Source organism: Brassica rapa, chromosome A03 (assembly GCF_000309985.2).
Source record: "Brassica rapa cultivar Chiifu-401-42 chromosome A03, CAAS_Brap_v3.01, whole genome shotgun sequence".
NCBI lineage: Eukaryota > Viridiplantae > Streptophyta > Magnoliopsida > Brassicales > Brassicaceae > Brassica > Brassica rapa.
Genome location: NC_024797.2, coordinates 19,563,191 through 19,578,293, shown reverse-complemented (window position 1 = coordinate 19,578,293; position 15,103 = coordinate 19,563,191). Strand labels below are relative to the sequence as shown.

General features: G+C 30.3%; 1 protein-coding gene and 1 long non-coding RNA gene across 2 annotated transcripts; one reads left to right on the top strand and one right to left on the bottom strand.

Annotated features, from left to right (window-relative positions):
- The first annotated feature begins 316 nt into the window (after positions 1-316).
- LOC103859872 (putative F-box protein At3g20030) lies at positions 317-5,690 on the top strand. The gene has a single exon (XM_033288752.1). The coding sequence runs from the start codon at positions 3,552-3,554 to the stop codon at positions 4,764-4,766; it is 1,215 nt and encodes a 404-aa protein (XP_033144643.1). The 5' UTR covers positions 317-3,551; the 3' UTR covers positions 4,767-5,690.
- Positions 5,691-6,616: 926 nt separating this feature from the next.
- On the bottom strand, positions 6,617-14,060 carry LOC117132989. The gene is made up of 2 exons (XR_004456788.1): positions 11,807-14,060; positions 6,617-11,633 (listed from the first exon to the last, which is right to left on the bottom strand). It is a non-coding gene; the product is annotated as an uncharacterized LOC117132989 (long non-coding RNA).
- Between the last annotated feature and the right edge of the window lie 1,043 nt (positions 14,061-15,103).

Here is a 15,103-nt window from a genome sequence, read left to right as displayed (position 1 = left end):
ATTTGTTCTTTTTATTAGGGTCAACCGATCCGGGAACGGGATCAGCGCATGGATCAACCTATGATGTACTCGGCCCTCGACAAGGGACATCCGACTTTCACTGACTTCCCTACCGACAAGCAGCATCTGTGGTTTTGTCAGTTTGCGGTAAGTATTCTAATTTTTTACTTATATTTTTAATCTTTAATATAAATTTTCTACTAATTGTGTTTTTTTTTTCAGCAAGAATTCAACTGGAATTCCGATGATACGCTCTTTATCTATCACCACTTCGTCCATAAAGTTATGGACAACTATGGGAAGCACATGTACGAGTGGAAGAAGAAGTGGGAAATAAACAAGGTGGTTTTTAATTTATTAAACAATTTTTTAATTTATTAAACTATTTTTTTGTTTATTTAACTTTTTTTTTTATTAAAAGGTCTCAAAGTCGATGAACGACACGGTCTGGAAGGAGTTGTGTGTGCATTGGGATAAAGAAGAGACTTCTTCCACCAACTCCACCAACCGCAGGAACGATCGTAAAGGGAAGGACGTCTTCAAGTATAACTTGGATGCTCAATCTATTGCCACTCTGGGGGATCGCATGGTAAGTTCAGCCGCTTTTTCTTCAATTATTTAAGTTTTGAAATTTTATTTTTTGTGCATTTCTTCTAATTTCTAATGTTTGTTTAATTTATGTTTTTTTCAAGGCGGAAGAAAATGATAGCGAACCGGTTGATGATCTCGCCCTAATGAAAAGGGGGTATACCAACAAGAAGACCGGCCAGATTGATGATGGTCTTGTGAGGGACATGGTCACCCTGGTCTAAACTCAGGTGCAAGACGAAGTGTCTCAGCTTCAAACCGAGGATGACGATTCGACGGCTTCGACCAACTTGTCTCGGGTTCGAATCAACGAAATCGTTGAATCGGTAAGTTCTTTTTTTTAAAGTTCAATTCATTTATTTCTTGTTTTTTATTTTATCATCTTTTTATATTATTTAAATTTGGCTATTTTCTATTTCAGTCGGTTCCAAAGATGAAGGGACGTTTGGTCGGTTTGGGTCATCGCTCCCGGTGGGCTGCTCTCTTTTCTGCACCACCGCCCTTTGTTGATCCAGAAGTACTTACGGCTCAGTTGAAGGACAAGGATGATCGCATATCTATGTTGGAGACCCAGATGACGGCTCAACATGCGGGCTATGAGGCACAGAAGAGGCTGAACGAGCAAATGATGGAGATGATGAAGAGGATGTACCCGAACGTGAAAGACCCGTAGTTTTTTTTTTTTCAAAAACTCGGAATGTTTTATTTTTATTTGTACAACTTTGAATATTATCTAATATGTTTTCAATTTTAATTTTAATTTTATATTTTCAAATTTAAATTTTAAAAATTTTAATTTTTTAAAAAAATGAATTTTTTTTTTAAATTCCGAGGAAAAGAACCCTCAGAAATTTCCGACGAACATTACCTCGGAACAATTCCGAGGGATTTTTCCTCGGAATTTTCCGAGGGCTCCTTTCCTCGGAAATTCCCGATGAAAATTCCGAGGAACATTTCGTATGAACTTCCGAGGATTGGACCATCGGAAAGTCCATCGAAATATCCCGAGGAAGTGCTTCCTCGGTATATTCCGAGGACCTCTCCGACGAACTGGTGGTCCTCGGAGTTTCCTCGGAAATTCATTTCCTCGGAATTCCGTCGGAAATTTCCGAGAGATTTCCGAGGAAAAATGAATTTCCGAGGAGTTATTTCTGAGGACATGTTTCGTCGGTATGTCGTCGGAATAACGTTATTCCGACGACATACCGATGATTTTTTCCCTCGGTACGCCGTTGTTTTCTTGTAGTGTAAGATACATCATCTTTTGTAGCATTAAAATCTGCATATTATGATTTAAAATAATTATTGGTTTGAATCTACTTTTATAACTTTATATTATACTAATAGACTATAATAGATAATTAAATTCATAATAATATACTTTTACAAAATCCTGTTTACCATAGGTATTCAGTGAATCAGTGTTACTTAATCTAAAATGGTAGTACGCAATATATCTATTGAAATATAATATTATGAAAATAAAACAACAACATTTAATTAAAAAAAAAGTTTACTAATAAAAATTATGGTAAATTTTTTAAGGAAATAATAAAGTAATCTTATATATATAAAACCATTGTGAAAAAATATATTCAAAAGGTAATCCAATAAAAATGAAATAACCAATTATACTCTAAAAACTAAAAAAAAATATTGGTTTAATAATCTTAATCAGTTTGGATGATATGGTTAGTTTGATAAAAGTAATAATAAAATGTATATATTTTTAAATAATCAATTTTCAATTGTTATTTTATTTAACTAAATTTAAAAAACTAATTTCAAATCAATTCAGTTTCACTTTATCTAAATCATGAATAGGTTTAAAAACTTATAAAAGTAAAGAAAAGTACCAACAGATTAAAACATATATATATATATGAATGAAAAATAATTGTTGATTTGTATACTGAATTCAACTGTAATTACAAGTAATTTACTTAATGAATTTTCAATTGTTATTTTATTTAACTAAATTTAAAAACAAATTTTAACTTGACTCATTTTTCACATTATCTAAGTCATGAATAAGTTTAAAAACGTATAAAAAAAAAGAAAGGTACCAACAGATTAAAACTTATATATATATATATATATATGAATGAAAAATAATTGATGATTAATATACTGAATTCAACTGTAATTTACAAGTAATGTACTTACTTTTTAATGAAGGTGTAGCAAACATAAAAAAATATTAAATAGTTACATTAATTAAAAATTATTTTTTTAATAATTTATCAGGTCTTTTCTACAAAAATAAATATCAAAGATTAATATTATATTATTTTAGAGTAAATTGAATATTCTTACACACATATATTTTTAATTATTTTTCATTTGCTTACCCGTCCGTAGAACGGGCTTACCTTAGTTATTACATAAAAGACATAAGATATATTGGTATAATAGGATAATTGGTGATTGAACTAATTATAATTTGTTTGGACGTCACATGATGCAAGTTTCTTATATTTATCTTTGTTGCCCATATTTATCTTGTTGAAACTTGAAATAGATTATGCAATTTCAATTTCTTGCATAATTATAGGATGCGAAGCTTATCGAAGGTTCCAAAGTACTGTAGGCAGAACCGTTTGTTGTGGTTGTTTGCTACGGTAAGATCTTGACCATCGAAAATGTCGTACATGCAGAACCGTCTGTCGATCCAAGTGTTTGGAGAGAGTTTCATCGTGGAATTCTTATCCATGGAGCTGCTCATCAATATCGCATATGTTGCAGGTAGTTGATCATCATATGTAATAAAGTTAAAAATTATATGATGATGTAATGTGTTATCCCGTGTTAAAAAAAATAAACTTGAAGTAGATATATAAAAAAGAAAAAGAAAACCTTTTTTTTTTGTCAACAAGGAAAAAGATAACCATAAACTTCGAAACCGCCGTAGAAAATAACGTTGGTAAGTTAGAAACCCCAATTTCTCTCAAGAAACACAAACAATGACTATTATCTCCGACCTTTCGTGGGATTTGGTAGAGAAGATACTCGCTAGGGTTCCCATATTTTCTGTAGGAGCTGTGAGATCCACTTGCAAACAATGGAACCGTTTATCCAAAGTTAGGGTTTTGTGTAAAGCAGAAGCGAAGAGGCATCAGTTTCTATGCTTCATGTTGAAGAACTATAAGCTTTGTTCAATGAGATTCGATCTCCATGGAATCCTCCACGGAGAACAATTCGTGGATCCATCGATAAGGGAGATCACCGGTGATTCACTTATTCATGTCAAGGTAACCAAAGTATTTCATTGTGATGGCTTATTGTTATGCGTTACCAAGGACAAAGAGGAGAACAAAACAAGCCTCGTGGTCTGGAACCCATATTTAGGACAAACCAGGTGGATCCAACCCAAAAATTATTACTACAGGCTAGACGTTTATGCTCTCGGATATGACATCAATAAACGTAAACACAAAATCTTGAGGTTCTTCGCGGATGCCTACAATGTTTCTCTGTACGAAATCTACGATATTTGTTCTGATTCATGGAGAGTTCTTGACATCACTCAGGACTGGGGCATAATGTTTTATCATCGTGGTGTGTCTTTGAAGGGAAATACTTATTTTTTTGCTAAAGAAAAAATAGTATTGGAAGCTGGAGGACCGGAATCTATAGCCGAGCCCCATGCTATCTTACTTTCTTTTGATTTTACTAAAGAGAGATTTGGACCACCTCTGCCTCTGCCGGTTGAGCACTATATTGAAGATACCGGAACACTCTCTTCTCTTAGAGACGAGAAACTGGCAGCCTTATATCAGTCCTCAAGTATGTGTAACGTGAAGATTTGGGTGACAACTAAGATTGAGCCCAATGCAGTGTCATGGGTTCCCTTTTTAGAAATTGACTTGGAACCATTAAGAGGTTTTGAATTCCAGTTTCACCATTATGGTGCCAGTTTCTTCATTGACGAAGAGAAGAAAGTCGCTGTAGTTTTTCAAATTGACGAATCTGAAATGACCTGCTATGACACAGCTTACCTCATTGGGGAGAATGGATACTTTGAAAAAATAGGTCTGGGAGAAGCTGACAATCACTTAGACTCCATTCCCATGGAAGACTATTGCCCACTCGTGTGCTCTTGCTCCTATGTTCCAAGTTTAGTGCATATCAACAACGAATTTGTCAAAGACAAAGCAAACGAAGGAGATCATCACTAACTATGATGATAATGTTTTATTTGTTCTTTTTTTAATCTCTTCTCATTTGTTTTTTTTTTTTGAAATATCTTTTAGACAAGACTATTGGCTTTCCCATGGATCCTTTACACTCTAGTATCTGCTTTCATCTGTTTCCGTATATGCATTTTGGATACTGGAACAACTAGATCGAGAGATGCAACAAAGGGGTTCAGGTCTGAATCTTTGACTAGATCGAAACTAGTCTTATTACCTAAGATAAATGTTTGCACACAACAGCTAATACGAGACGCATCCATGTTTTGTTGTTCTCTTTGTAACATGACCATAATGACTATAGGATTCATCAAGAAAAGGCTAGATAGACGTTAAAAGATACAGATCTACTTATCTCTTCTTGCATGCAGCATGCGTCCATCTTTTTTAAAGAATATTATTGTGTTCCTGTCATATCCATATCCGGAGTTTTTAACACACAAAAAGTTCCCTCATGAACGAAAACACTCTTCGACCTAAACTAAATTAAGCAAATAAATATTTTGAAAAGAGATTCATGATGACTGCTTCAGCCACTACTGCAACGAAAGCGCCTTTAGATTTTGAGCAAATTCGTGAGAGTTTAGCTTCTCATTCATCACTCTGAATTTGATGCAGCGTAGCATCCTATTTCTATTAGGCTTTGGTTTTCTAATTTCCTTTTTATTCTTGTTTTAGATAAACATTAGTATCCCCTATTTATTATTTGAGAAGCATTGCAACATTTTTTTGTAGCCACGTGTCATCACTAGAATGATTCTTAGAATCCTTAGAGAAATATGTTGGTCAATCTAAATATATAATAAACTTTTTATTAAACCACAATAAATATATTATTAATGTGCTTCATTCTTTCCTTAAATAAGAATACGAAATTGCCTAATGTGACTAAAGTATATATATGACAATTAATGATTTTAAATAATAAAGATTTGATAAAAATAAGTGTGTATTATAATTATATTTGTTTAATTTTAAGCTATTAAAATAAATTAAACAATCATAGTAACCATATAATAAAAATTAAAAAAATTATTTATATATTATATTTTGAATTTTTAAAAACGAGTATAAATTACTAAAACTTTTAAAAGTTTCACATTCTAATTTTGTGATCTATGATTTAATTTTTTTGTTATGACATGATACAAATAATTAAAAAATAATATAAGTTGAAAGTCTCATTTAATAAGTATCAAAAATAAAAGATATATAAATATATGCATCATTTTAAATTAAACTATATGCCATATAAAAATACATAAATATCTTAATTTTGAAATTTACTTTGAACATTTTTTTGATAAAAATTTGAAAAAATATTGACAACTTAATTTTAAAAAATATTATAAATTACTTAAACCATTAATTCCACTGTGAAAATTTTGTTATCACTAATTTAGACTTTTTGCTGCAACATATACAAATGATAAAAACAAATATGAGTAAAAAGCATCATCTAAGAAATATTAATATTAAAATATACCATATATATGTTACTAACATTTAAATTTAATTATATATCATATCAAATAGAAAAAAATATTTTTCCGATTTATAAAATTTATTTATATGTTCGTACCAATTTAATTATATAAGTAGTAGATAATGACTTTTTAATTATTCAATATATATTTATTATTTCATAATATGTTATAAACATATAATATATAAAATAATTTATATATATAATGTTCATCCCGTGCAAGGCGCGGGTCTTAACCTAGTTCTTAATATTTGGAAAGATAATGATTAAAGACTTTAGGATAGAAGGTTAGATCCTAATCCTTAGAGCATCCACATCAATGAACCCCCTCTTGGGGTTCATCTTTTTAGTTTTTTATTATTAAAATTTGTTTCTTTTTCTTTTTGGTTTAAAAAAAAAAAAAAAAAAAAAAAAATTAGACCAATCGCGGGCCGCCACGACACGTGGGGCCCGCGCTACAGTGATGAACTTTAGGAGTGAGAGGTTCAACCAAGAGAACTTTAGGAGAGAGAGGGTTCATGGGATTGAATTATTTTATTATTTTTTTTTCTTGATTTTTGTGTGAACTCCCCCCATGAACTCTCAATAGGGGTGCTCTTAAGGACTTAGGTCTTTTCTTGTAAGTATAAATAGTGAGCTCTTGATTTGTAAGAGTCACAACTTTTGAATTATTGATTAATAAACTAGAGCTTTGGTGTCAACAAACTCTTGAATCCTTACTTTCGGGCATTCTCTAAGAATTCAACGGCTTTAAGAAGGTATAGATAGCGGGCATTCTCAGAATTCAACGATATCTTTGCATTATCGGTTACTAGACGGTACTTATGCTCCGTCATTTGGTATCAGAATCCAGGAGCTTTAATTTTTAATTAGGGCTTGATCCAGGGTATCTCAAACTATGACATTTAGTAATCATACAAACTCCATAATATCGCAAGCTATAAAATCTGCGGTTGATGGCGTACTAGAAAAATCTAGGCATGAGCGGCAAGAGTTATTACGTGACTTCATTTGGTATCTTATAAGGCTTCCGTTACATCAGTTGGTATCAGAGCTGGTGTTTTGGTTTCTTAATCAAAACTCGATTCTGGAATCATGGAAAATCTGTTCATCGAAAGTGAAGAAACCGTCTATATAGAGATTGTTGGAGATCCAATTTTCGATCTTTATGATGATGACGGTTGGATTCAGTACGACGTCAATGAATTCTATGGTCAAGTGAATGATAAGTTGAGCGATGAAGTTACTCGTCAGAATACTTTTTTGCTCGTGGACGGCATCAATTTGAAGCAAGGAAACTCACGTTTTGGAAGTTGTGGAGCCAGCTGGGCTTTTGTTAAGGGTGATCCAATACAAGCTTTCACACATCATCGTGATAAGGAGGAGCACATGGATATCAGCTTCATGATGATTACATTGTTCACGGCGCAAGTTGACTTTGATGAAATATGTCACCATTGCTTACTTGTTTGGCAAGAATATTGTCATTGGATGTTAAGGAATAGAAGAAACAAACTCATTGAAGATCACGGTTAAGATTCGAAGACGAATCTTTCCAACCTAGAGAAAATGATGCAGATAAATATTTGGGATATTTCCAAATATCTTATTCTTTGTTTTATTAATTATTTAGATAATTATTTTTATTGTTTTAGAGTTTTACGGTTTTATTATATATAGCCTTATAGGTTTAAGTTTGTATTGAGTTTATTTTGATGATTTATTAATAAAAAGTTAAAAGATTTCTATTTATTCCTTGTTTTCGGCTAGAACATAGGTGTTCTCAACGAATTTAAGAAGATATTGATCTTAGACATTCTTAGACTAAATAAGATCTTTGTGATTATCCTAGTTTTCCGGGTATTCTAAAAATCAACGGATCTCTAGTCCTATCTCTATAAAGCTTCCGCTACATCAGAATTTTTTTTGTATCTTCTTGATCTGTCCAAATTACATGAAAACATAATCAAATCAACGTAACTTGTTAATTCTCCTGCAGAGTTTTAAGTAATGGCAAAAGTAAAGGGTTATCATAGACAGAAAATATTTTAAGTGGGGGCAAATTAAAAAAATTAATTAATTAATAAATATTATTATTTCATATAAGAAGGCTATAAGTAAAAATAAACTATTAAAATGGTATAGATGAATTTCCTTTTAAAATTATTCAAGGAATAAAAAAAGATGAAACCAACTCTCCTTGTTTAAAAATACAAAATCTATATATATAAAAATATGTTCGCCTCACTCCTGCTTTGCTCATAAAGTCAGTTCCTGACAGGCCGACACGTGTCTGGGTTGGATGATACTCACCGTTACACTTAATCATAATTATTAATGAGCTTTTCTCTTTTTGTTAATAAATATTTCAGATCAGTGTTTTGGACTTAACATAATTGGGTTTCTGGGCTGTAGGATAACACATGAAGGATCCCACATGAGACGGCTTCTTCTCCAAAAATAATATCGACAAACGAAAGACAGATCTGTTGCGTTCTAAAAACTCCGGTTCAAACCTACGGTCAATGAAGATTTGCTGCACCGGCCACACTGAATTCCGATCAAGGTCAGTTGGAAGGTGTCGTATTTGGCTGTTCGATTCCACTTCTTCTACCTTTGGTTGAATTTTGGAACCGATATGGAAGTCGGTTGGATTCATGCATCCTCATTGACTATCACATTAAATCATTCAATTAATCCCCTCACTAAAACATTTTAACTCAAATATAACTAACCTTAACATAAATAATCCTTCGACACCCTAAAATTTTCAAAACCCATAAATATTATTATATACTTCTCTTAACAAAATTTTACAAAACATACATACAAAGGGAATATACAATTACATCACAAAAAAAAGCATGAATTACTTTAGGAATGACTTCAAGTTTTGAGTCATATTCGCAAAAAAAAAAAACCTTAAATAAGTTAGTTTAATTAAGAATATTATAAAACAAAACATTTGAATTAAAATAAATATTAAAATATAATGTTATTTATCAGAGAATAGTGAAATTTACTATCATTATAATTCAAAACAAAAAAATAATTATAATGATCTCATAAGTCTTTCATTATTTTTTCGTTTATAATATTTTTTAATTTATCATAATTTTAAATTACTTCATAAATTATTATAAAATCACTTTTATTATAACTTTCCATCCGTAGGGCGGGCCGATCCTAATGTTAAATACAAAATTGTTTTTGAATGAAAAGAGTAAACGAACAAAAAAAGAGTAAAGAAAGTACGTGAAAAAAAAAAGAATAAAACAATTGATAGAAAACTAATTGAAAAAGTGAAGGGAAAAAATAATAAAATAAATAAAGGAGCAGGAAGGGGTTTGAACCGTGATTAATGAGGGGGGTCAAACACTTGATTGAAACCAACTATACTACGGAAAGTTTAAATTTTGTTATGCAAATAGATTTATTTGTAAATTTTTATGGGGACAGCTGCCCCCTCCCCAGACAACGTGGATCCGCCCATGATCATAGATGAGAATCTGTGAAAGCTTCCTTGATCCAGTGGTTGGATTAAGGCCATGTTTATTGTGGAATTCTTAAAATATAGTTCCTAACGTAATATAAGAACCGTTTCTTAACTTCAACTAAGAAAAACTAAGAACCGTCTCTTAAAACTCTTATTTAAGAGCCGGTTCTTAGTTTTTTCTTAGTTACAAGTTAAGAGATGATTCTTATATTACGCTAAAAACCTCATCCTAAAAATCTCGCAATAAACATGGCCTTAGTCCAACCACTGGACCAAAAAGGCTTTCACAGATTCTCATCTATGGTCACCCTTTACAAAACTCCCCAGAGGAGGAATCTCTATTAATATAAAGCAAAGAATTCTCTCCTTAGAGGCTGCCACATCACTAATTCCTCTTTTCTAAGCACGACACGTGTCCAGTTCACCAATTTTATTTTATTTGCTTATTGTTTGGTTTTTATTTTGGACTTTAACATGGGTTAAGCAAGATTATGCATGTATTATTATAAGCAAAAGGCGATGTTAACTATAGTTAGTTTGGGTTTATAAATAAAGAAAAGAAAGTGGGAGAAAAGAAGTCTCCGTTTTCGCAGTCCAAAGATCTCATAATCCACCTACTGATAGAAAAGGCCACAAGTTTTGATTAATAACCTTGATGAACACATTAATTAGGCAATGAACAAAACCATATTATTGATGTAATAGATGATAACAGAATGCTATGGGGTTAAACAAACAAAAAAAGGGAACTCCAAAAAGATAAAGCTTGAAAGCAACTGCAGAAAAGGATGCAATCTCCTATATATCATAATTACCAATAGTTTAGCTAATCAGTGATTACCATCTCCAATTAGATGAGCATTATGTGGTGACAAAACATTCTGATAATAAAGTAATAATATATAAAAGAAGTACACTAGAACATCCATCAAGGACTTGAACATTTGAGAAAGATGAAGAAGCCATATTTGTAAGTAGAAATTATAAATTGTCTGTCATTCAAAGATCTACGAGTGTCTTCATGATTGCTTAAATTACTCATGTGTTCATATGTTCATACTAACAATCTAAAACTCTTTTGACAGTGGGCTGTTGCACTATGTGTCCGTGGATGACCAGAAGAAGAACGTTTGGCTATGGAAGTACATCTAAAATAAAATAATTTTTATTTTTCTAAATAGTAAAGTTTAATATTATATTTTCATAATGTCTAACGAGCTCAAGATATACTTTTCATCGCGGTAAAAAAATATTTTTTCACATTGTTTAAATATATAATTATAAAAATAATAAATTCAATGAAACTCAAAATTGAAGCTACATTGTAGCAGAAGATCCCTCAGAATATGTGCACCAAGTAAAAAGCAAATCTAATACATCGTCCTTAACACACTGGGAGAAACAAAACAAGAAAGAGATTTTTTGGAATGTGCATATTAGCTTTTACTTTCACTCAAATGACGTTACCGCTTACTAAGACAAACAAGTAATTTTTAGGCTGATCACAGGTTTTGAAAGGTCTAATAATTTGTAGATATGTTAAACCAGAATTGGAGCGTACAATCAAACATGGCCTTAGTCCAACCAACTGGACCAAGAAGGCTTTCAGAATTCTCTCCTTAGAGGCTGCCACATCACTAATTCCTCTTTTCTAAGCACGACATGTGTCCAGTTCACCAATTTTATTTTATTTGCTTATTGTTTGGTTTTTATTTTTGACTTTAACATGGGTTAAGCAAGATTATGCATGTATTATTATAAGCAAAAAGGCGATGTTAACTATAGTTAGTTTGGGTTTATAAATAAAGAAAAGAAAGTGGGAGAAAAGAAGTCTCCGTTTTCGCAGTCCAAAGATCTCATAATCCACCTACTGATAGAAAAGGCCACAAGTTTAGATTAAGAACCTTGATGAACACATTAATTAGGCAATGAACAAAACCATATTATTGATGTAATAGATGATAACGGAATGCTATGGGGTTAAACAAACAAAAAAAGGGAACTCCAAAAAGATAAAGCTTGAAGTTGGTGGTGGCTTGTTACCGTCATGACTCTCGAGGGTTTGGTGCTTTTCGGACGAGATCTCGATTATGCTTGATGAACGCTCTCCGTGGTAAGGAGCTCAGGCGATGAAGGGGGTTTATGTTGTAGTTCTTGTTCTGGTGTATTTCCAGTGAAAGGTCGTTTAGTTCTTCGGCGTAGTGGCGAAGACGTGGAGGCTATTGTGAGGTGTGTTCCTTGTTGGCTGTGGGTTAAACACGTGTCCCACTCGCGCTAAAACTCGACGCGTGATGTTAAATGGCGTTTAGTGAATTTTTGGTTGTTTAGTTTGCTGGACTTAATTTAGCCCTAGTGTTTATTTTCAGTTTGATCTTTTGGTTTAGGTTTTTAGGTTTGATACTTTGTATGTGTAGGCTATTTTTCTTGGGCTTTAGCCTGTTAATAAAAAATGGGCAAAAAATATATATATATTATAAGACCCTTAACTGTATTATACTCAAACTTTTTTGTGTATGTAAAATTGTACTAATGATTCATTAGAACAGTTCGTATACTTAAAACTAATAATATTTTTCAACACATGCACCATTTATTTTGTACGACAACATCATTTGGCTTATTGTTCTCACTAACAACATCGTTTACGATGTTGCAAGCATCCTAAGTCCTAAAACAAATATATCATTCTTTTTGGTAAAAGCTATACATATCTCTCTAAACGTAGGTGAACTTTTTTTTTTTTTTTTTGACAACAAACGTAGGTGAACTATATATGCTTTTTTATAGGTTAATCATTATGTGATAATCAAACGCACAAAGTCCAATAATTAATGTTAAAGAAACAACGTTCCTTTCTCTTTAAGACTATTCGATTCAGTATAATAAGTAAGCTTAGTCTCAAGAATCATAATCAATCATGGCAGATCGAGAAAAGCAGAACAAAAAGTCTCTCCATTATTTGCTCTCTTCGTATTGTTATCATCAATCCTTTGTCCCCTTAACTTAAGTTAAAAAAAAAAGTTTTCGTCTGGTAGTAAAATGTTTTCTTTAATTCATGTATGAATTATATATCATATATGATGCAATAATGAGGTATTGCTATCATGCGGTTTGATCTGTCTTATGCTCTTACCAATTGTGTCCACATATTGATGTTCAGCATCGTACATTTGATTATATAGAAAGTTTAATATGTAAACTATCAAAACACTAATGTTATGTTTTCTTGCAACTTGAATATATCATTAACAAATAATCCAGTCCTATATTTTTTTACTCTAGATGTTAGAAGTTTGTATGTCATCTGATGAACGTGTAACATTTTATTTCCAAATATTTTGTGATGTTAGTTAAAATTTTACAATTGTTTATCAATTTCAACAGATGCATATTCAGATACATATGGAAATATGATCTATATAAGATTTTAACAAAAATTAGTCTAACTAACTCTGAAGCTTTGATCATCTCTAGTGAGAATATTTAAGTCAGTTAGATTCGTATTTTTTTTAAGAAAAGAAAAGAGAGATAAGAAATGATATTTTTAAGAATTTTTGAAAGATTTATTTGCTATGTGTTTTCTTATAACTGATTTAAATTTTATTTATTAATTAAATTTAATACCAGAAATAAACTCTATTAAAGTAACAACTCGATTTGCTATGCGTTTTTTTATAACTGATTAAAATTTTCTGCTAATAATTTTGATAAAATATGCATGAATTTATAACATTTTCTTAAAAAAAAGAAAAAAGTTGTTTTGAGTTTCAAAAAGTGTTTCCATATCCGATCTAGATCTGTGGCTGAACAAAAAACTCCAACAATTCGTATGTAACCCATATATAGCATATGTTAACATATATAATTTGTGTATATTATAAATTTTCCAAACAATAAATTTTCTAAATTTATATAAAGTTTTATATAATTATACATATATAAGTATCAAAATAGTATAATTTGTTTATTTAGACTCGTCTTCCATTAATTTAAAATAATTTTTAATGTCTTAAAACTGTATATTGTTTTTATTGATAAAAATATATTTGACAATACTTCCTTCAAATATAATTTTGTTCAAACAAAACCCCAAAATGTTATTGATGTGTTTAGTTAAGGGATTTTATACAGATTAATAGATTTTTTATTGAATTTTGTTTTACATATTTTGGTATTTCTGACATATTTATAATATCAATTATACATACTAAATTTTCATTTTCAAAAATTTTAAACTTAATAATTTTTATCATTTAAAATATATATATATTGTTGGGGAAATTACATGTTTACCACTTTCATGGTATCTTTTTTTTTTTGAAACACTTTTTTTGAAACACCCACTTTCATGGTATCACTTTTCATTTTTACCACCACTAATGAGACATTTTCAAAAATACATTATTTTTAAATGGCAAAAGACTCTTATACCCTTGTTATTTATATATATAATAAATTATTATTTAAATAAAAATAATAAAAAATAAAATTAAAAATTAAAAAAAAAATATATAATAAAAAAAAATTAAAATTAAAAAAATAAAAAAAAATAAAAAAAAAAAAATTCGAAAACATAAAAAAATTACATTATTTTTTTTTACTTTTTTATTTTTTTTTCAAATTTCTTTTGGAAAGACGAAAATTATGTTTGAAACTATTTTTTAAAATTTTTTATATATTTTTAAATATTTATATATTTATTAGAATCATAAATTTTACTTTCCAAAAACTCTACCCCACCCCTCAACTCTAAACTCTAAGTCTAGATTAGTTAACCCTAAGGATATAATTGTATTTTACTCTTCATTAAAAGTGAGGATAAAAGTGGTTAGTGTAAACATGAAAAGTGGTACTATGAATGTGGTATTTGTGGCAATTTCCCTATATTGTTTAGTTTTGTGTTATTAAAAACTTTAAATTGGAAAACAATATTATATAAGAAGTTATAATGAATAAGATTGTTTTTTAAAATTGCTGTGATATTTTTTAGGAAAATAAATATAGTGGTACGTTTAAAAAGGAAATAATAAAAGAGAGAATATAATTAATTTATTTGGTTTTTAAGTTTTAGAATATTTCCTAAATTAATTGGTTGATATTAATTAGTTAAGATATGCATAAATTTATGAGTAACATTCTCTTGTAAATAACTCTAAAACTAAAGGCAAAATCCTGTTAAAGATTACGTTTTAATAGTATAGATATTGTATAATTAAAAATTATATGAATATTTGGTGCTTTGGAAATGTTTTTAGTAGCAGCTTATTAACTAATTAATATGATACATATCTATATATAACAACTCGGTCCTCTGTTTTGAAATTCCAATTTGCTCCAATT